At 45.1% G+C, this 22,835-nt stretch overlaps 1 protein-coding gene across 1 annotated transcript in view; it reads left to right on the forward strand.

Annotated features, from left to right (window-relative positions):
* The first annotated feature begins 1,655 nt into the window (after positions 1 to 1,655).
* The window catches only part of POLE2 (DNA polymerase epsilon 2, accessory subunit), a 34,823-nt gene continuing 13,643 nt past the window's right edge, over positions 1,656 to 22,835 (forward strand). Inside the window, exons 1-11 of the mRNA XM_070053697.1 lie at positions 1,656 to 1,794; positions 4,004 to 4,104; positions 6,498 to 6,573; positions 9,638 to 9,715; positions 9,904 to 9,997; positions 14,361 to 14,435; positions 16,518 to 16,601; positions 18,010 to 18,066; positions 18,509 to 18,557; positions 19,560 to 19,632; positions 21,632 to 21,804. Coding sequence (XP_069909798.1) covers positions 1,727 to 1,794; positions 4,004 to 4,104; positions 6,498 to 6,573; positions 9,638 to 9,715; positions 9,904 to 9,997; positions 14,361 to 14,435; positions 16,518 to 16,601; positions 18,010 to 18,066; positions 18,509 to 18,557; positions 19,560 to 19,632; positions 21,632 to 21,804 — 928 coding nt within the window. The 5' untranslated portion in view covers positions 1,656 to 1,726. The remainder of the gene's footprint in view (positions 1,795 to 4,003; positions 4,105 to 6,497; positions 6,574 to 9,637; positions 9,716 to 9,903; positions 9,998 to 14,360; positions 14,436 to 16,517; positions 16,602 to 18,009; positions 18,067 to 18,508; positions 18,558 to 19,559; positions 19,633 to 21,631; positions 21,805 to 22,835) is intronic.

Genomic DNA, 22,835 nt, shown 5'->3' on the forward strand with positions numbered 1-22,835 from the left:
CTAAGAAAACTAAGTTGTTCTTTAATATAATTTATCTGCAATCCATATTCAGGATTCTCAAATTCAGGGGCCACCTTGTGGTACAGTGGATAAAACTGCCACCTGTGATGTTGGCATCCCATATGGGTGGTGGCTCCTGTCCTGGCTGCTCCACTTCTAATCCAGCTCCCAGCTAATGGCCTGGGAAAGCAGCGGAAGATGGCCCAAGTTCTTGGGACCCTGTGCCTATGTGAGAGACCTGGCTGAGTCTCCTAACTCCTGGCTTTGGATGGGCCCTGCTCCTGCTGTTGCTGCCATTTGGGGAGTGAACCAGCAGATGGCATTTCTCTCTCTCTCTCTGCCTTTCAAATAAATAAATTTTTTGTTTTGTTAAAAAAAAAAAAAAGATTACTAGAGAGAAGGGGAGAGAGAGAGAGAGAGAATCTGCCATCTGCTGGTTCACTCCCCAAATAGCCGCAATGGCAGGAGCTGAACCAAGCTGAAGCCAGGAGCCAGGAATTACATTCTGGTCTCCCATGTGGGTGGCAGAGGCCCAGACCCTGTGCCACCCCCCGCTGCTTTTCCCAGGGCATTAGTAGGGAGCTGGATTGAGGTGGAGCAGCTGTGCCCACATGGGATGCTGTTGTTGCAGGCAGCAGCTTTACCTGCTAAGCCACAGCACCAGCACCAATAATAAATCTTTAAAAAAAAAAATTCCCAAATTCAGGGCCAAGCTTGTGGTGCAGCAGATTAAGCCACTGCTTGCAAAAGTGATATTGCAGCTGGTTCCCATATTCTGCTGCTCCACTTCCAAAGCCAGGAGCCAGGAGCTTCTTCCATGTCTCCCATGTGGGTGCAGGGGACAAAACACTCATGCTGTCTCCCGCTGCTTTCCCAGGCACATAATCAGGGAGCTGGATAGGAAGTGGAGCAGGCGACTGTATTTGCTAAGCCAAAATCTCATCCGCGAAAGGAGGCTGTTGTGGAAAAAAATAGCACACAGTTCATTGGGCCGTTGTGAGCATCACATAAATTACTACTTTTTACAAAATGATATTTTCATTTATTAGGAGAGCGGCGAGGAGGAGATCCTCTGCCTCCTGGTTCACTTCCCAAAGGGCCACAAGGCGTGGGCTGGACCTGGCGGGAGCCGGGAGCCGGGAGCCGGGAGCTCTGTCACATCCTCAGCTGCTTCCCCAGGCGCATTAGCGGAGTTGGATCTGAAGCGGAGCAGCCGGGACTGCAACAAGCCGCTCTAACGCCCGCCTTGCAGTCAATGTGCACAGCGTATTTCGGGGACCTGAGTGAAGTGGGGAACACACCACGGGGTCCCCTGCAGCCACTGGGTACCCCAGCAGTTCTCACGGCCTCTTCGGAGGGGAGGAGGATGGGGTCCGGAGTCACAGAAGGTCGAGGAAAGCAGGAAGGGCGCTGTCGCCGCCCGCCAGCTGCGAGGAATCGCACAGCCGGCTCTTATCACGCCCAGCGCGCCGCGGACTGGCCGGCTTACATCCCGGGAAGGGGCGGAGCCTAGGAGGGGAGCTCCTGCGAGGAGGCGGAGCCGCGTCGGGGATCCCCCGGAAAGGGCGGGGCTTGGGCGGGGAGCTCCGGCGAGGAGGCGGAGCCGAGTTGGAGGCCTCCCGGGAAGGAGCGGATCCTAGGTGGGGAGCTCTTGTGAGGAGGCGGGGCCGAGTCGGGGACCTCCCGGGAAGGGGCGGAGCTTCAGCCGTGGCGCCAAATCGCGAACATGGCGCCGGAGAGAGTGCGGAGCCGGGTGCTCTCCGCCTTCAAGCTACGCGGCTTATTGCTGCGGGGGTGAGTCGGCCGCGGCAGCCTGAGCTGCAGGGAGGCTAGGACCAGGGCCCGGCTGACGCGCGGGGCGCAGCGGGGCGCTCCGCAGCGGCTCGCTGCACGCCGAGAGGGGCTCGGCTTTAAATGACAGGCACCCTTAAAACGTTCTTAAGAAGCCGGCTTGAGGCTGCGAACACTTGGACCGGGCGGCGCTGGCGCGGAGTCGAAATGAGGCTGAGGCGGGCGAGGCTCTAATGCACCTGCTGCACTGAGCCAGAGAAGCGGGGCACTGTGACTCGGGTACCTCTGGGCCTCCCCAGGACTCCGCCTCTCTCGGCGAGAGTCGTTCGCGGGGCATCTCCGGGACTGACACGAATGGGACTCGCCTGTCAGTGCTGTCCTCTGGGGGCAGGGGCTGTACCTGGCGCCCAACCCTCCCAGTCTGGGATCAAGTATTATTTCCTGGAGAGTTAAGATGGATAGCTTTGAAGCGTGCTTCTAGGTGTCTAGGTGTGGTCTGAGTATAGCTTCTTTGAAAGTCAGGTTTTCCGGGTGTATCCATTTTTTTTTTTGTTTTCTGTAGAACCTATGCAAGGAACTTCTCCAGAATTTCTTGCTTTTTAGAATACAATATTTTATACACATTTAAATACCTGCTGGACTGGATATACTTTTCCGTACCAGGTTTTGATTACTTCTGTATATGTAGAATTTCTTGGTTTCTAGTTGTCTTATGGGACTTTTTACCTTTAAAAATTCTTTATGTGCTTTATTGAAAAGGTAGAGAGCGAGCTCCCATCCACTAGATCATTGCTCAGTCAGGCCAAGCCAGGAGCCAGAAATCCATGCGCGTGTTCCACGTGGGTGGCAGGGACCTGGCCTGCGGCCTCCCAGGGTGCATATTAGCAGGAAGCTGGCATCAGAAGCAGAGCTGAGATTGGAATCTAGGTACTCTCGCATAGCCTGTGAAAGTCCTAACCATGTTGGAGTGGGTGCATCAAACATCCCTGTGGGACTTTTTAAACTTTGTTTTTGGATTAATGGTGAACAGGGCAAGACTGAATGTGTCCTGGGAAAAAAAATAATGGATTTCGTTCTACTAATTGAGTTTTTTATTTTTTTTATTTTTTGACAGGCAGAGTGGACAGTGAGAGAGAGAGACAGAGAGAAAGGTCTTCCTTTGCGGTTGGTTCACCCTCCAATGGCCGCCACGGCCGGCGCGCTGCGGCCGGCGCACCGCGCTGATCCGATGGCAGGAGCCAGGAGCCAGGTGCTTTTCCTGGTCTCCCATGGGGTGCAGGGCCCAAGCACCTGGGCCATCCTCCACTGCACTCCCTGGCCACAGCAGAGAGCTGGCCTGGAAGAGGGGCAACCGGGACAGAATCCGGCGCCCCAACCGGGACTAGAACCCGGTGTGCCGGCGCCGCTAGGCGGAGGATTAGCCTAGTGAGCCGCGGCGCCGGCCACTAATTGAGTTTTTGAGTATAGAAGTAATTGCTCAGTTAACTTTCATTTCTTTTCACTTAAGAGTTTGGCTAATACTAAACTGTTGTTTGTCCATTATTCCTATCAGAAATATGCTTAAAGCTGCTAGCTGCGATGCCCTGTAGCGGGTAAATAGAGAGTAAGACACGTTGGAGCTTTGTGGGTGGCAACTTCTGTATTAGCTCTTTTTTTTTTTTTTTTTTTTTGAACAGACAGAGTGGACAGTGAGAGAGAGACAGAGAGAAAGGTCTTCCTTTGCCGTTGGTTCACCCTCCAATGGCTGCCGCGGCCGGTGCGCTGTGGCCGGTGCCCCGCGCTGATCCGATGGCAGGAGCCAGGTGCTTCTCCTGGTCTCCCATGGGGTGCAGGGCCCAAGCACTTGGGCCATCCTCCACTGCACTCCCTGGCCACAGCAGAGAGCTGGCCTGGAAGAGGGGCAACTGGGACAGAATCCGGCACCCCGACTGGGACTAGAACCCGGTGTGCCGGCGCTGCAAGGCGGAGGATTAGCCTAGTGAGCCGCGGCGCCGGCCGTGTATTAGCTCTTCCCTCTTAACAAGTTCCTGCAAAGCTGTCTGTGTTTTCTGTCTGCCAGGAGTGTATGTGTGGCTTAGTTGAGTCCTTAGCTTAGGGTCTTTTCACAGAGGTGCATTGAAGATAAAAGCTGGACTGATGAGTGTTTGCCATTTTGGGGGGCACAAAAATTTTCACTTCCACTGAATGGCTTCATCTTTTCTTCCGTTATCAGTGAAGCTATTAAATACCTCACAGAAGCGCTTCAGTCTGTCAATGAGGTAGAGCTTGAAGATGCGTTGGACAGGATCATCGATGCGGTTGAAAAGCAGCCCTGTAAGTGAGAGCGCCTCATTGTTACTGCGGTTCGCGCGCTTCCTTGGGTTTCTAGATGAGCCAGAGGGAAGGGGAGCATTCAGTATCCACTCGTCAGTCCCTGACGGAGGAGCTGAGTGTGGGAGCTTTTCTTCCCCAGGGGGGAGAATCTTAGTTGGAGCCTCAGGCTATTCCCCAGAGACCCTTTTACTCTCCCGCTGCCCCACCCCCCCCAACCTGGTGGAGGTGCCTGCTACTGTGTCTTAAGTTAGGGACTCTTAAAAGTTTGGGAGAAAAAGAGATGAAAGTGAGCAGGGCTGATACTTCATCTAGTTCCCAAAGCATGGGCCTACACACAAAAAAGCCCAGTGCTTCCAGTGCCCTGAGGGATAGAAGTGGATGCGGCGCCTATGTTGTGTAGGTGCCAGTCTCTTTAATTACAATTACATGGGCGCTGACATGGTCCGTCCTACGGAAGCAGTTGTTATTTCTTGGTTTTATTTCTAAAGGTAGGATTTTAATTACACCTTTTGTTTAAAGGGTCCTTTAGAGTTGAAAATTCATAAAGTGATGCTTGTCCTTGTTATACACTAGTCAAGGTGGTAGCTGGTGTTTTACGCGAGAACATATACCATAGTGCTTACGGGGGTCCACTCTGGAATCAAGCCTGGGTTTGTGTTGCTATCCGCACCTTCCAAGCTGTGTTCCTGGGCACGTTGTTTAGCTTCTTGAAGTTGCGTTTTCACCATCCACAGGAGATGCGCATATTAACAATCAGTTGTATAGGCCATCTGTGTAAGGAAATAATGCTTGTAAAGTACTAAGTATAGTGCTGCATGTTAACAAAATGCTTAATAAATGCTAGCTATTATTGTTGTTATTGTTACTCACATGGCTGCTAAAATGTAGCAGTGTGATTAAGAACTACTAACGTAACCTTTTTAAAACTGGAAGTGGGAAGGGTGTTGGTTGTGACCTAGCCAGTTAAACCAATGCTTGGGATGCCACATCCCATGCTGGACAGGAAATTTGAGTCGCGGCTACTCTACTTCCAACCTATCTTCCTGTTAGGTTGCCTGGGAAGCAGCCGATGATAGCTCAAATACTTGAGTCACTGCCACCCACAGCGGATACCCAGATGGAGTTCCTGGATGTTAGCCTTGGCCTTGCAAAATATTTGTATAAGGGATCTGTGAAAAGTTATGGAAAATACATACTGGCCGGCACCACGGCTCACTAGGCTAATCCTCCGCCTTGCAGTGCCGGCACACCGGGTTCTAGTCCCGGTCAGGGCACCGGATTCTGTCCCGGTTGCCCCTCTTCCAGGCCAGCTCTCTGCTGTGGCCAGGGAGTGCAGTGGAGGATGGCCCAAGTGCTTGGGCCCTGCACCCCATGGGAGACCAGGAGAAGTACCTGGCTTCTGCCATCGGATCAGCGCGGTGTGCCGGCCGCAGCGCGCCAGCCGCGGCAGCCATTGGAGGGTGAACCAACGGCAAAGGAAGACCTTTTTCTCTGTCTCTCTCTCACACTGTCCACTCTGCCTGTCAAAAAAATAATAATAAAATAAAAATAAAAAAAAATACATACTATGAAAAAAACTTTCACCCAAATAATTTTATTTTTTAAAGATATATTTATTTGAAAGGCAGAGTTTCAGAGAGCAAGAGAAGGTGAGAAAGAGAGAAAGAAATCTTCTATCCTCTGGTTCACTCCCCAAATGGCAGCACTGACCAGGTTGGGCCAGGCTGAAGCCAGGAGCCAGGAGCTTCGTCCACATGGGTGCAAGGGCCCTAGGACTTGAGCTGTCCTCCACTGCTTTCCCAGGTGAATTAGCAGGGAGCTGGATGGAAAGTGGAGCAGCTGGGACTTGAACTGGCGCCCATATGAGATGCTGGCACTTCAGGCCACAGTTTAAGCTGCTGCGCCACCATGCCAGCCAGGAACCATTTTTAAATTCCATTTTCTATCATTTCTTGAATTACCTGTGTATTACTAAACAATCTAGAAAATAAAGGCATGTGACCATATGTTTTTTTTTTTAAAAAGATTTATAGATTTACTTGAAAGGCAGAGTGACAGAGAGAAGGAGAAACAGATCTTTCATCCATTCATTCACTTCACAAATGGCCGCAACAGCCAGTGCTGGGCCCAGCTAAAGCCAGGAGCCAGGAACTTCCTCCTGATCTCCCACATGGGTGGTGGAGGCCCAAGTACTTGAGCCATCTTCCACTGCTTTCCCAGGCGCATTAGCAGGGAGCTGGATTGGAAGCAGAGAAGCCAGGACAGGAACAGCCCTTCAGTATGGGATGTCTTGTCGCAAGCAGGTCACCTCAGTGCTGGTCCTGACAAAAGATCTATGGAAAGAAATAATTTTTAAGCATGTTTATAAATTTGACTTGGGTTTCTCTTTTCAGTATCATCAAGCATGATCGAGCGATCTGTAGTGGAAACAGCGGTCCAGGAATGCAGTAAATCAGTAGATGAAACTATGTATGTGGATGAAATTTACTTCTTTCCTGGTTGGAGGTGTTACTTGTAATTGTTTTCTTAGGGAAATAATTAGTGATCAGCATTTGCATTTTTACAATGGTGGATGTTGTTATTTCAGTGTTTCTTTTAGCCTGAATTAGAAACTTTATTATTAAATTATTCTGTTTTTTTCCTTGCATTTGAGATTATAGTGTTTATACGTTTGCTGCTTACATAAGCAATCTGATTTTTTTATTCTGTATGCTATGGATGGATTGAATTCACTATTCAGGAATATGATTTACTTTTGCCCTTAGGAAAGAACTGAGCCCAGAGAAGTTTAGCACCGTAGCATGGGTACACAATGAATGGCAAATGAGGGTAGAACCTTCATTTTATGACTCTACTATTGAATGTTTTTACATTTAAGAATTTATATGGCAGTACATTTTCTGGTTTTTATTTTTTCCTTTCCTTCTATGGGTGTGTTACTTCCAAATTCATGGGATTTAATTGAGAGGAAACCATATGGGAAAATGGGCAGAGAGAGAGTTTTAGGTTTGAAAGTTCTTTTTATTTATTTGAAAGATGGAGAAACACAGAGACAGAGACAGAGAGATGCCTGGTAAATTTCCCAAATGCCTGCAACACCGTAACAGGCAGGGCCTAGCAGTAGAGACACTCATGTCGCACTTCGGATCCTGGGTTCCATACCCAGCACTGGATCCTCACCCCAGCTTCCTGCTAATGCAGTCCCTGAGAAGCTGTGCTCACCCACGTGGAGACTGGGATTGTATTCCTGGCATTGTCCCAACCTGGTCTGCCGTTGTTCTATTGCAGTCATTTGGGGTGTGAACCACTAGATGGAAGCATTCTCCTTCTGCCTCTCAAATAAATAAAGAGAAGCAAAAAAAAAAAAAAAAGAGAGAGAGAGAGAGAGAAATTGTGGATCCTTAATTTTACCCTTGCACGCTCATTATTTAAAAAACTAGAATGCAGTGAAATGCTCTTAAAACCATCATAGGAAGTTCAAAATGATTGTACTATAATTTAGGAATTATAATCCTAAAATAGGCATTACTTCTGTGTATCCTAAATTACCTGTTGTTTCTGTCAGGCTCTTTTTTTTAAAAAAGCAAAGACTTTGCTTATCTTTTTGCTTTTTTTTTTTTTTTTTAAAGATTTATTTTGTTTATTTGAAAGGCAGAGTTACCTAGAGAGAGAAGGAAAGTGAGTGAGATCTTCTCTATGCTAGGTTACTGCCCTAATGGATACAGTGGCTGTGGCTGGGCCAGGCCAGAGCCAGGAGCTTCATGTGGGTCCCCAGTGTGGGTGCAGGGACCCAAGGACTTGGGCCATCCTCTACTGCTTTCCCAGGTACATTAGAGAGCTGGATCAGAAATGGAGAAGCTAGGTCTCGAACCAGTGCCCATATGGGATGCTGTTGTCACAGGCAGCAGTTTAACCTGTTATGCCACAACACCAGCTCCTGACAGGCTATTTATATATCATAGCCACCAACATAGAGGTCCAGTAGGGACTGAATGATGAAAGATGTTTGAGTCCTCAGTTCTCAGAAAGTCATTATGTTTTGGTGCAAGAAGGAGCCTTGGTTTTTTGTAGATGAAGAAATGACATAACAAGTTAAGTGACTTGCCAAGTGGATCTGTGCCTGGAAATGAGGTTTTCTTCAAATCCACTGATTGTGAGCTACTGCACACTTATGACCACCAGGGTGGCATGAACCTTTTAGACTATTTTCAATTTGGGAGAAAAACAGAATTTTAGAGGACACTTTTTAAGGTGGGCTCTTTTTGCAATAGTGTCATGAATGTTTATTAATCTCTTTACATGGTCTGTGTGTCTGAAATTAAATTTTGTTGGTTTTCCATCTCTAACACTATATGAGAAGTCTCTACTAAGTTCATGGAAAATGTGTATCATCAAAAAACTGTACATTTCAAAAGGTTTATGCATCAAAATTAGCTTTCAATTCCATTTTCCTATGAATTTTTGAAGTATCCTTGTATATATGAATGTCAGGGATATGGCCAAAACTTTGGGGGGTTCTTCTTTATTTTAAAGAGAGATTAATTTATTTATTAGGGCTGGCGTTGTGGTGAAATGGTTTAAAGCCATACAGTGCTGGCATCCCATATGGGCACCTGTGTGAGTCCTGGCTGTTCCACTCTCAATTCAACTCCCTACTCATGCACCTGGGAAAGCAGGGGAGGCTGGCCCAAGTCTTTGGGCCTCTGTACCCATGTGGAGACCCAGAAGAAGCTCCTGGCTCCTGGCTTTGGCCTGGCCAGCCCGGGTAGTCACAGCCATTTGAGGAGTGAACCATTGAGTGGAAGATCTCTCTGCAGAAATACAGAGAGAGAGGCAGAGAGCTCTTCCATTTGCTGTTTTTCTCCCCAGATGGGTGTAATGGCCGGGTCTCCCATGTGGGTGGCAGAGCCATAAATACTTGGATCATCCTCTGCTGATTTCCCAGCACATTAGCAGGAATGCTGGATCAGAAGTGGAGCAGCTGGGACTTGAACCGGCCCTTCCTTGGGATAGTGGGTCACAGGAGGTGGCTTTACCTGCTATGCCACAGCTTTGGCCTGGAGGACTCTTTTTCTATTCCACAGCTTTTTCTGGGACATTTTTGAATATTTTGAATTTAAAACATTGTTGAATGTGAATCATACTTTTTTTTTTTTTGACAGGCAGAGTGGACAGTGAGAGAGAGAGACAGAGAATCATACTTTTAATTATCTCATAATTCATAAAAGTAGCACAAATGGGAACAATTTATTTAAGATGTAGCTGTTTTATATATAAATGTCCTTCTTTGGCAAGTGGTGTTCTTAATTTGAAGTTAACTGGAGAATATTGTTTTTCTGGAGAATATTGACAATGCTTTATTGTTTATTTAAAGGAAAATGCCCAAGCTAAAAATTTTATCCTGTATTATTTTTGACATTATCAGAAAAATGTGAAAATTACATGAAGAAAGATAGAATTATAATCCAGTTATGTGTTCACCAGCAGTACTTATGTGTTAGTAATTCAAGTCTCTGTGTGGCATGTTTTTCAGAGAACATATTTTCAATATCATAGGAGCATTTGATATTCCACGCTTTGTGTACAATACAGAAAGAAAAAAGTTTCTCCCGTAAGTGTACTACCTATTGATTTTAAGTTATTTTGGATGCATACAGAAGGGTGTATATTTTCTTCTGTAAGTGTATTATTTGATTTCAAGCTAGTTTCAGATATATATTTTTCATGTATATTTTCATGTTTGACTTTTGTCTCATTTTTATGTTATGAGAGTGAAACACAGGTATTCCTTTCTTCCAGTCTGTTAATGACCAACCACCCTGCACCAAATTTGTTTGGAACAGCCAGAGATAAAGCAGAGCTGTTTCGTGAACGATACATCATTTTGCACCAGGTAAGTTGGGTGGGAATGCTAGGTAAATTAGGGGGAGAACAGAGATTAGCGGGCAGCATCTTGGCACAGCAGGTTAAGCCATGCTGGCATCCCAGTTCATGTTCTGGCTGCTCCACTTCTAAACCAGCTCCCTGCCAATGGGCCTAGACAGGCAGCAGAAGATGGTCCAAGCACTTGGGCCCCTGGCACCCATGTGGGAGATCCAGATGGAGTTCCTGGCTCCTGGCTTTGGCCTCTTCTAGTCCTGTCTGTTGTGGCCATGTGGGGATTGAATGAGCAGATGGACAATCACTCCCCTCCTCCCCCCCATTTTCCCTCTTTCCTCCTCACCCTGTTCCCATTTTCCCTCTTTCTCTGTTGCTCTGCCTTTCAAATAAATTATTTACTTATTGATTTTAAGGTTTATTTATTTATTTATTTGAAAGACAGAGTTACAGAGAGAGGGAGAGACACAGAGAGAGATCTTCCATCCGCTGGTTCACTCCCCAAATGGCCCCAATGACCAGGGTTGGGCCAGACTGAAGCCAGGAGCTAGGAGCTTCTTCTGGGTCTCCCATGTGGGTGCAGGGGCCCAAGCACTTGGGCCGTCCTCCACTGCTTTCCCAGGTGCATTAGCAGGAATCTAGATCAGAAGTAGAGCAGCCAGGACTTGAACCAGCACCCATATGGGATGCCAGCATTGTGGGAGGCAGCCCCTAAATGTTTTTTTTTTTTTTTTTAAGAGAGAGACTATTTTAGCTTAGGGAACTCTCAAGGATATTTAAAGGATGGAACTTTGTAATTAGTTACTCAATATTGACTGTTACTGGAGTCTCTGTACTTGAGATGGTCTGGGGGATGCAGAGATGAAAAGATAGCTTCTCCTTAATAATAATGATGGCAATAAAAAATAATCACTAACATTTACTACATGATATCAATAAGCCATGCTCTTTGTGCATTTTATATATTATTTGCCTCATTTAACCCTGTATAAGTTCTGTGGTTATCCCCATATCACAGATGAAGAAACCGTGGCCCCAAGAAGGTTAGTAACTTGCTCAGAGATCACAGTTAGGACATACAGACAGGGCTGGAATTCAGTCTGTCTGGCTCTGGGGCTCAACTTGTGCCCGTTCTACCCTCAAGTACTGACAGTCTGTAAAGTGGAAGACATTTGCTCAAATGAAATATAAGGTAGAATTTCATTCATGCTGTAAAATAGATAGAGTAGAATGTATCTGATAAAAACCAGGAACGGCTTCAAGGAAATGAAGACATTTGACAGGGACTTTGTTGCATCAACTTTGTGCAAATGGGGAAAAATGATGGTAACAGTGTGCAGAAATCTCAACAAAAGGGGGAAAAAATGGCCTCTGAGCAGGAAGCAGTGAGCAGGCAGGAGTCACGTGGGATACGTTTGGAAAGACAAGCAGGAGCTCGATCATGGGCGTGCTTTGGATACCAGTCCTGGGAGCTGGGACTTGTTCTCCAGACACCAGCAGCCCCGGCTGTCAGAGACGTCATCAGAGCTGGGATTTGTGTGTTTCCCATGCCAGCCGATGTTGAGATGGATCAGGGTGTGAGAGCAGACAGACAGCCTTGGCATAAATGGTAGCTTTGTTGAAGGAGGTGGCAGTGGGATGAAACGAGGGAACAGCACTGGAACAGGGGACATCATAGTTCACGGTGACTGACTGGCAGAGAAGGAGAACGGAGAGGCAAGGAATCGAAGACCACTGAGGCTTTGCGTCTGAGGGTAGACGGTGGGATAATGCTAACGTGTTAGGTGTAAGGGAATCTTACGGAAGATGCTGGCAGGTTCTCTCTAGAGCATTGCAGTTAGGATTGCCAGGAGGGTGTCAGGTGAAACATACGTCTGCAGAAACACCTGGCTGGGGGGGTGGGCGCAGGGGTGGGCATCTGCATAGAGTGACAGTGCAAGGGTGAGACCCCCGAGAAAGAAAGGCCATGGGGATAGGATTTGGTAGCCAGGCTGGGCTGGTGGACGTGACAGAAGCACAAGAGGTGCTCAGGGAGAGGATGGTGGCCCGCAGGAGTCAGCACTGAATAGGGTTTGATGAGAAGGGACCCGGGGGCTGGCTGTCCTCTCCCAGCCCCGCTGCCTCTGGGACGGGGCCAGAGTAATCCTGAAGAGCAGCTCTGACCGTGTCACTATTTCACACGTGAGTTTTTCAAGGGCATTTGCTGCTACTGAGTGAAATACAAATGATCTTTGCTGCTCAAGGTCTACTCTCACACGTGGCTGGCCTGAGCTCTCCTTTTCTTCCAGTCACACTTTGTGGAAGTGAAAACTGAAATACAAATTACTGTTTCTTTTTTTGTGCACTTCTGTGACTTTATTCTGTTGCTTCCTCTTCCTCTTGTCTCTGCTGTTGAATCCATCTTGGTTTTAGAAGGCCCTCCTCAGATTCCTCTTCCTTTCTGAAGCCCTTCTCTCTCTCTCTCTCTTTTTTTTTTTTTTTCAAAATATTTTATTTATTCATTTGAGAGGTAGAGTTACAGACAGTGAGAGGGAGAGACAGAGAGAAAGGTCTTCCTTCCGCTGGTTCACTCCTCAAATGGCCACAACAGCCAGAGCCAGACCAGTCCGAAGCTGGGGGCCAAGAGCTTCCTCTGGGTCTCCCTCATGGGTACAGGGGCCCAAGTGCCTGGGCCATCTTCTACTGCTTTCCCAGGCCATAGCAGAGAGTTGGATTGGAAGTGGAGCAGCTGGGACTAGAACCGGTGCCAATATAGGATGCCAGGGCTGCAGGCAGAGGATTAACCCACTGTGCCACAGCACTGGCCCCTTCTTAAGCCCTTCTTGATTTCCAGTTAGATGCAGTCTCTATTCTAATATTTGAAGGCAGACAGACAAAGAGAAAGAAAGAGACACCATCCTTTTTCTCTCCAAAATGTCTTGTCTCAGCCTCCTCTTATTTCTTACTAGCTAGGTCTTGTTTACCATTTAGGATCTTGCTAAATGACCCCTTGTGTGGGGCAGGGGCGGGGGGAGGAAGGGGTAGCAGTCAGCCCCCATGGTCCTTTGGTCCTTCCCCTAGCCTCGGTGCTCTGAGGGTGACGTTTGGTGTGTGGTTTTCAAATCTCATATCCTCAGCCCAGAGTACACTGCTGCCAAGCACACAGACCTATTTTTTTTTTTTTTTAAGATTTTATTTATTTGAAAGACAGTTACAGAGAGAGAGGGAGACAGAGAGAAAGCACTTCCATCCTCTAGTTCACTCCCCAAATGGCCCCAATGGCTTGAGCTGGGCCAGACTGAAGCCAGGAGCCAGGAGCTTCTTCTGGGTCTCCCATGCTGGTACAGGGGCCCAAGGACTTGGGCCATCTTCTACTGCTTTCCCAGGCCATAGCAGAGAGCTGGATCAGAAAAGGAGCAGCCAGGACACAAACTGGCTCAAATATGGGATGCTGGTGCTGCAGGCAGAGGCTTAGCCCACTATGCCACAGCACTGGCCCCAACTTTTTTTTTTAAATGTTCATTTATTTATTTTCATCTATTCGAAAGAGAGTGACAGAGAGAGAGAGGGAAAAAGAGAGAGAGGGAAAAATAGAGAGATATCTTCCATGTGCTGGTTCACTCCCCAAGTGCTTGAAACAGCCAGAACAGGGTCAGATTGAAGCCAGGAGCCTGGAACTCCATCTAGATTTTCCCTGTGGGTGGCAGGAGCCCAAGCTCGTGAACCATCGTCTGCTGCCTTAGCAAGAACCTGGATAGGAAACAGAGGTGCTGGGACTTGAACTGGCACGGTGATGTGGAATGTGGGCATCCCAAGCTGTGGCTTACCCAGCCACACTGTAATACCTGCCCCACGGCAGACCTTTTGAGATAGCTTTTTAAAAAAATATATGTATATTTTATCTTTAAAATTATATGTTTGGGGCAACCACTTGGCCTAGCAATTAAGGTTCGGGTGCCCACATCCCACATCAGAGAGCCTGGATTCAGTTCCTGGCTCTGTTTTCTGACTCCAGCTTCCTGTTAATGCAGATCCTGGGAGGCAGTGGTGATGGCATGACTGCTTGGGTTCTTGCCGCCTGCGTGGGAGACCTGGATTATGTTCCCAGCTCTCAGCTCTTAGCTTTGGCTTGGCCTAGCTCCATGGTCCTGGGCATTTGGGGAGTGAACCAGCAGTTCTCTCTCTCTCTGTCTCCAACTCTCAAATAAATAAGTAAATTTTCAAAGTTACATTTCTAGATGTTTGTTCATTATTAAAGCATATATGGATTTCCAAATTGGTTGGAAAGAGGTAATCATACCATTAATTTTAAGGACAGTGTTTCATCGGTGTAGTCTTTCAATGCACTTTAGTTTTAAATGTCTGTTTCAGTAATTCATGTGAATCTTCCTTTTTTCTAGCGGACCCACAGGCATGAATTATTTACTCCTCCAGTGATAGGTTCTCAGCCTGATGAAAGCGGCAGCAAATTCCAGGTTGGAATGTTATCCTGGTTATTTGGGGGGTGTAAGTAATAAGTTTAATATTTATTGCTCACGTTTAATTGGTTGGATTTTAAATGGACACAAACTGCTGGTACTGTTTGACTAGCTAACTTGTTAACGTCCGTGCCCAGTGCCCTGAGTCCTACAGTCTAACAGGAGCTACGGCTTCTTTCTCGGAGGCAGGCCCTGGTAGCATGGGAGCCCCCAGCTACTCCCCAGCCTCCGGGATAGACTTTGAGACCTCGAAGTGCATCTGCTGGGTACTCTGCTGGCTTTCTGAGCAACTTGCAACATAACCTTCTTGCCCCCACTCATCTCCAAATCCTGGTCTATCCCTCTCCTGGCCATCACGCACTCGTCCAGCTCAAACAGGCTGTATGAGTTGGAATGAAAACTTAGGGTGCTAAGGAAATACCGTTCACGAATGAATGAGAAAACACCGACTGGGCAAGGTGGATGAGATCTGCGGAATGGAGAGGAGAGCGAAGATGTTTTTGTTGATTAAAGTAAAAGTGCGTGTTCTGGCCACTTGTAGGCTTTGGAAAGCAGAGAGATAGCACTGTCACTCTTGTGCCAGCAAGATGCTTGGCCGCTGTCAGTCCGTCTGTGGCTCTGTTTCTGCAGCATGAAGAACGCTGCTGGGACATAGTCCTTAGCTACTTCTGTTGAGGCTTTACCATTTCCATATGACTTATTTACTTATTTGAGAGCAGAGAGAGAGAGAGAGAGAGAGAGAGAGAGAGAGAGATCTTCTACTGGGGAGTGGGGGAGAGAGGGAGGTATCAGTCTGCCATCTGCTGGACTACTCCCCAGTTGTCCGCAACAACCTGGAACTCAGTCGGGTCTCGCATGTGGGTGGCAGGAACTCAAGTACTTAAACCCATACCAGCTGCCTCCCAGGGTTCGTATTAGCAGGAAGCTGGAATCAGGAGCCAGAGCTGGAACTCAAACCTAAGTACTCTGATAGGGAAGGCGGGGTGGGCATCCTAAGCAGCATCTTAGCCACTAGGCCAAACGCCTGCCCCTCTATATAGATTTTGAAGAGGCCCAGCCTCTTCTAATGTTGCTTTTATTCTCTACCATATGAGCCGACTCTTCACTATGATGAACAGTCTGATAGAAACTGCAACAGTAGTACTAAATAATGGTTAGCATCGTGTTCAGTGACTGTACCATAAGGAGAAAACGTTTGCAGTGTTTGACAGTTTCTGCTTTTAACTTTTATTAGAGTATAAATCGTATTGCAGTATTTTATTTCCATACCAAAGACCATCCTTAGAGTTTATATATGAAGATAATTCAAAAAGTGTGGGAAAATGAGATTGAAAGTTTATTTTGGTGCAAGAAAGTTTTGAAATCCATAAATGGTTTTTGTCTTTTTATTTTATAGTAATACACAGTTTCTCTGAACTCTTTGAAGACTTCGTATACATGTCTGTCTCTCTCAAATAAATGATTAAATGATTTTTTTTTAAAATGGAAAGTAAAAAGGTTGCAGAGTAATACAAATTCTGTGATGTCATCTTTGCAAATACAAACTGTTGGTGTGTGCTAATAAATTATATATGTGTATGTTTACAAATAATTAGGATTATGTAAAGGAAAAATTGGAAAGAATTTTTTAAATGGTGGCTCAGTTGTTGGTACTTTTAACTTTCTGTTAAGAATGTTAATAATCATGGCAAGATTTCAAAAACACCAATGAAAGTAGAGTATAACTTAAAATAGCCCACCGGTTTTGGAGAGGTGCTGAACAAATAAAATTAAAAAACTGATACTTTTCTCTCTCCTAAAAGATAAATGTAATTATCATTATTCAGAATGATGTTGTGTGAAACTTCAGTCATTGTTAAGGACCTGAATAATACAATGGGTCTTCAGGCATAATTCTTCCAGCCCAATAGATAAGTCCATTTGATATTTTAGCTTCCTTTAGGACATGATTAAAGTTTGATTTTTTTTTTACTATAACTATAAATAGCCAATCATATAGTTAAAATTTGTTACTTGTAGGATTAGTTTCTTAAAAGAGTGTATTTTTAATCTCTAAGAATTTGTTTTATTTTATTTTAGCTTAAAACAATAGAAACCTTATTGGGTAGTACCTCCAAAGTCGGAGATGTGATTGTTCTTGGAATGATAACACAGTTAAAAGAGGTGAGTAGAACTTCGTGAGCATCACTCTTGGTGACATGTTGGTACCACAGAACATTTTACGGGGATACAGGAACATACCCCTCACTGAAAACTCACCTTGGTCACCATGGAACCTTCCCACGTGTGTCTGCTCTCCTGAGTAGATGTCAGGAAGGAGTGTCTGTCCAGGAACCTGAAATTAGGCCCCAGGGACCTCTGGGGTTTCTGAAGAGGCAAAGCAGCAGCCCACGTCCTCACCCCTTAGTGAGCTGTGGGCTCTCGTAGATGGAAGCACCCGGCGAGGCCCTCCTTGTGGCCAGCCAGTGTCCTCCCTGCCACGTCTCTGTCTGTATTGGTCCTTCCCTGGGGTTCCTGTGAGGAGGCTGAATCTTGCTTGTTTTGTTGTTAGTTTTTTTTTTTTTTTTTTTTTTTTTTAAGATTTTTATTTATTTATTTGTAAGTCAGAGCTACACAGAAAGAGAAGAGACAGAGAGAGAGAGAGAGGTCCTCCATCCACTGTTTCACTCCCCAGATGGTTGCAACAGTCAAAGCTGGGCCAGGCCAAAGCCAGGAGCTTCATCTGGGAGTCACAGTGGTGCAGGGGCTCAAGGTCTTGAGCCATCTTCTGCTGTCTTCCCAGGTGCCATTAGCAGGGAGCTGCGTCAGAAGTGGAGCAGTCAGGACTCAAACTGGCACCCATATAGGATGCCAGCATTGCGAACAGCAGTCCAGTCTGCTGTACCACAGCGCTGGCCCCTGTTTATTTATTTTTTTAATGTATTTATATAGAGGCTAGTGCTGTGGCATAGTGGGTAAAGCCACCACCTGCAGTTCTGGCATCCCATATGGGCACTGATTGGAATCCTAGCTGCTCCACTTCTGATCCAGCTCTCTTCTGTGGCCTGGGAAAGCAGTAGAAGAGAGCCCAAGTTCTTGGGCCTCTGCACCTGTGTGGGAGACCCAGCAGAAGCTCCTGACTCCTGACTCCTGGCTTCACATCAGCCTAGCTCTGGCCGTTGCAACAATTTGGGGAGTGAATCAGTGGATTGAAGATCTCTCTCTCTTTCTGTCTGACTCTGATACTTTGTAACTCTGCATTTGAAATAAATAAATAAATCCTAAAAAAAGAACAAACAAACCACATACACACACACACACACACACACACACACACACAACCTGCCCTCCTAGGCATATCTAATACTTTAAAAAAAACTGAAAAATATTTATATAAAAGATGAATCTCACTTTTAAGTGATAGCCTGAGGTTACTAGATTTACAAGTAGTAGAAAAGCCAGAAATAGAAATTGCTGACTTTTAAAATTTACTGTTCTGTATCCTGTTGTCAAACATGTCAGTATTTTAATTATTTTTGATTGTATTTGTTTTTATATAAGTGTGAATATATTTCTTTTCAACATTTTTTAGGGAAAATTTTTTCTGGAAGATCCTACTGGAACAGTACAACTAGATCTTACTAAGGCTATATCCTTTCCTTTTAAAGTCTACATTACATGAATTGGGGAAAATGATAATAAGTAATGTTCAAATGTATCTGCTTAGGTTGCCAGTCTAACTTGCATCTGTGGTAGCTGAGAAAGATAAAGACATAATCCTACACAGGCACACAGCAGCTTTAATTTCCCCTCCGTGGAGAATCCGCACACATCACTGAAGAAGGTCGTAACGTGTTAAGAGTGCTGTAAACTATGGGTGATACCAGGCGACAACTTGAGTTAAACATGGGGACACTCAGACCCCAAATTGTTCAAAGCTGTGGCCTAAGGTATGGTCAGTCCACAGTTTCAGCTGTGAAGAATGTGAAGTCTTAAATCTGGTATTTTGAATCTGTTATTAGGCCTCAGAACACGTGTTTCTCAATGCTCCACACACAGGAAAATAACTGTTTTCCTCAGCTGCTGTGCACCAGTTCCATAGTGGTCTCTACACAGAGACTTGCTTTGTCTTAGCAGAAGGTAAGTCAGGTGCTCTTTTCCTGTCCTCATTCATGTATCGTTAAAACTGTTTCTGCAATGGATAAAAAAGTTAATTTGATTGTGAGAACATTGATTATGAAAGAGCATTTTTGGAAACATCAAATAATTCTTAGATTGAGAAAAGGCTAATAGGAACCTTTCTGGGGTGATCAAAATGTTCCAAAATTAGTGGTGACAGCTGCACAACTTATAAATATTGTGAAAGCCACAGAATTGTGCCCTTTAGATTGAGAGTGAATTGTATGGTATGGAAATTATATCCCGATTATTATATGTGAATTATATCCCAATAAAACTAAAAAAAAAAAAAAAAAAAAAAAAAAGCCCAAAGCAGGACTTTGCTTAGGGTAATAAAGTAAACATTTTCTAATCTATGTGTCTAACCTCTCTGTATGCCAACAGATGAAATTGAAAAGTGAAATGTTACTTCTGAGTCATTTTACTTCCAAGTTCATTCCTATTTAATGAACTTTAATCAGTTCTTATTTTTATTGGAAAGGCAGACACATGCACACAGACATATTCCCCCATCAATTGGTGCACTCCCCATGTGCCTGCAACAGCCAGGTTTGGGTCAAACTGAAGCTAGGATCTCAGAACTGAATCTAGGTCTCCCCTGTGAGTAGCAGGGATCCATTTACTTGAGCCATCACCTGCTGCCTCCCAGGGTGCATATTAACAAGCACCTAGAATCACATGCAATACAAGACTCCAACCCAGGTACTCCAATATCGGATGTGGGTGTCCCAAGCCATTTCTTAACCTCTGTGCCAAAAAGCCACTTCTATGTAATGAACTTTTATTTATAGAACTGAGACTTCAAATAGATCCGAAATTGTTATCAGCCGAGTGAGATTTGCAACTTCTACAGTTTAGTTCATAGCACATGAGACTCTGGTATTTTTGCTTTGTGTATCATCATTTTTTTTTTCTTTCAAACAAGAATTGGACAAATGAAAATGATTTGTTACCTTTTTTCAGGTTGGTTTGAAGATCAAGTGTTTCATGTCAATGCCTTTGGATTTCCACCCACTGAGCCCTCTAGTACCACCAGGTATAAAATGTTTGATTGAATTTTATAGGAATTTTGTGATGCTGGGAGTAGCAAATGTTAGATATCATATTGTATTTATTACAAGATCTTAGATTTTGTATCAAAATGGAAAGTAAGAAGACTGGCTTTTGTATGCAATGTAAAAATTGGTGGATTGGCTCAAAGCTAGTTATAATATCATCTTTTTACTTCGGCTTTAATTGGGAAAGATTTCCCATCTCTCTGTCTTGCTTTAGAAGATTTCTCATAAAAGTCTAGATTCCTGAATTCTCTTGAACAATCAGATCTGCCAGTAAAGTGCCTGAATTCTCACCTGGCAGTAGTTACAGAGCGGTGATAGCCCAGGTTGGGTACGACACATATACGTTCCTTGGTTGAGATCAGTTGTCCGCTACTTGGATATTTAGCGTTACCTTCCTGGAGCCTGTAAGCATTTGAATTTGCTGCTACTGAGCAAGTTAAAGTAGTTGCTTTCTAACTTTGAGATTCTATGGTGATGGTGACCATTGCAAACAGAAGGGTAAGGATTAAGATTCTAGTCCTAATATGCCTATAGACTCTGGGTGCTAGGCCCATGTTTTCTGGTTGGTGGTCACTGGCAGGTCAGCTTTTGCATAGCTTTTATTCTTTCTATGGCGGCTACCAGGGGAAGGTGTTGACCATCCTAAGAGTACAACCACTTATCAAGCCAGCTCATCTTTGAGTGAGAGCTTCTGGTGCCAGTTTTGACTTTTGACAACAAGGTTAGGTTTTCTTTGGAACGTATATAATGGGGAAATCAAACCTCTTTTGGCTTCTCCCTGACGGGTTGTAACATTTAAGCTGTGCACGTGTGAGGGGTCAGCTAGTGTAGAATGGGAGTAGTGTAGTAGAGGCTGGGAGTGCGTTGGTTATCCCAGATTCCTGCTGACCCTTTCTTGACAAACTTTAAGGTCGCTTCCAATTTTTCACAGTACTGGGATATAAGTTAGTCTTTGTATAAATCCTTGTTCCTTGGGAGTAAACATTCTGGGAGTGAAATTGCTTGGGCAGATTTCTAGAAGTGGAGTTGCTTGGGCAAATGGTTAATGTTCATTTTGAGGCTTCTGTTAAGTAGTTAAAATTAAGAACTCATTCCCCCCCCCCTTTTTTTTTTTAAGATTTATTTATTTATTTGAAAGAGTTACAGAGAGGTAGAGACAGAGAGAGAGGTCTTCTATCTGCTGGTTCACTCCCCAACTGGCTGCAACGGCCAGAGCTGTGCCCATCTGAAGCCAGGAGCCAGGAGCTTCCTCCGGGTCTCCCACGTGGGTGCAGCGCCCAAGGACGTGGGCCATTCTCTTCTGCTTTCCCAGGCCATGGCAGAGAGTTGGATTGGAAGTGGAGCAGCCAGGACTAGAACCGGTGCCCATATGGGATGCCGGCGCTTAAGGCCAGGGCTTTAACCCGCTGCGCCACAGCGCCAGCCCCTCTCCTACTTTCAACTTAAAAGGAAATATTTAATATTTGCTTTAATAGATTTTTTTATATAAAATTATTGGGGCCAGCACTGTGGCATAGTATGTTAAGTCTCCACCTCTGGTGGCAGCATCCCATATGGGTGCTGGTTCAAGTCCTGGCTGCTCCGCTTCTGATCCAGCATCCTGCTAATGTCCTGGGAAAGCAGTGGAGGATGGCCCAAGTGCTTGGACCCCTGCACCCATGTGGGAGACCTGGAAGAAACTCCTGGCTCTTGCCTTCGGATCAGCCTAGTTCTAGCCTTTGCAACCATTTGGGGGAGTGAATGAGCTGATGGAAGACCTTTCTCTCTGTCTCTCCCTCTTTCTGTCTATAACTCTTTCTCTCAAATAAATAATAGATCTTTAAAAATAAAATAGATAGTACATTAGTACTACTCATGATGGAAAATAATGTCATTACATAAAAAGAAGCTATGTGTAAAATTATTGGGAAATTATTGGGAAGATATTTCAATAGACTGTCACAGCAGGTAGTAATTTTGTGACTTATAATTACATAGGGCATACTATGGGAATATTAATTTTTTTGGAGGACCTTCTAGTACATCAGTGAAGACTTCTGCAAAACTAAAACAACTAGAAGATGAGAATAAAGATGCCATGTTTGTGTTCATATCTGATGTATGGTTGGACCAAGTAGAAGTATTGGAAAAACTTCACACAATGTTCTCTGGTAGGTGTTACATTTTTTTCTTTTCTTTTCTGAACAATTATGAGGATTAACGTCTTAAAACTAAATGCTTTTAAAAAAGTATCTTTTTTTATCTGTAAAAACTGAATCAGAAGTGAGAGATTTAAAATAAGGTTTTTTTTTAAAAATTATTTATTTGAAATGCAGAGCTAGAGAGACAGTGAGAGACAGAGATAGAAAGGGAGAGAGATACTTTCCATCCACTGGTTCATTTCCCAAATAGCCACAAGAGCCAGGGCTGGGCCAGGCCAAAGCCAAGACCCTGGAATTCCATTCGAGTCTCCCAGTGGGTGGCAGGGGCCCAAGAACTTGGGCCATCTTCTGCTACCTTCCCAGGTGCATTAGCAGGGAACTAGATTGAAAGTTGAGCAGCCAGGACTCAAATCTGTGCCCATATCAGATGCCACAATGCCAGCCCCAGGTTTCATTTTAAAGATTTAGCTTTTGGGGCCAGTGCTGTGGCACAATAAATTAAGCCTCTGCCTGCAGCGCCATCATCCCATATGGGCACCAGTTCAATTTCCAGGAGCTCCTCTTCCAGTCCAGCTTCCTGCTGATGGCCTGGGAAAGCAGTAGAAGACGGTCCAAGTGCTTGGGCCCCTGTACCCACATGGGAGACCCAGAAGAAGTTCTTGGTTCCTGACTTTGGATCAGCACAGCTCCGGCCGTCGTGGCCATGTGGGGAGTGAACCAGCAGGTGGAAGACTCTCTTTCTCTCTGTCTCCCTCTCTGTAACTTTTACCTCTCAAATAAATTAATAAATCCTTAAAAAATCAGCTTTTTACATTTGAAAAATGTGTGAATGTGTGTGTGTGGTGTGTTCATTGATAAGTAAGAATTAATCCTGAGTTTAAAACAGAGGAGATAAGAACTTGGGTTTTGGAATCTAGTAAGATTGGCTATAGGTTACTTAAAGCTTATAGGGATGTTTTGAAGATTAAGTAAGCCAGTGAAGGAACTGGCACATAGTAGGTGATCAATAAGTGGTACTGTTGAACTATTATTTTAAATAT

Source organism: Oryctolagus cuniculus, chromosome 12 (assembly GCF_964237555.1).
Source record: "Oryctolagus cuniculus chromosome 12, mOryCun1.1, whole genome shotgun sequence".
Classification (NCBI taxonomy): Eukaryota; Metazoa; Chordata; class Mammalia; order Lagomorpha; family Leporidae; genus Oryctolagus; species Oryctolagus cuniculus.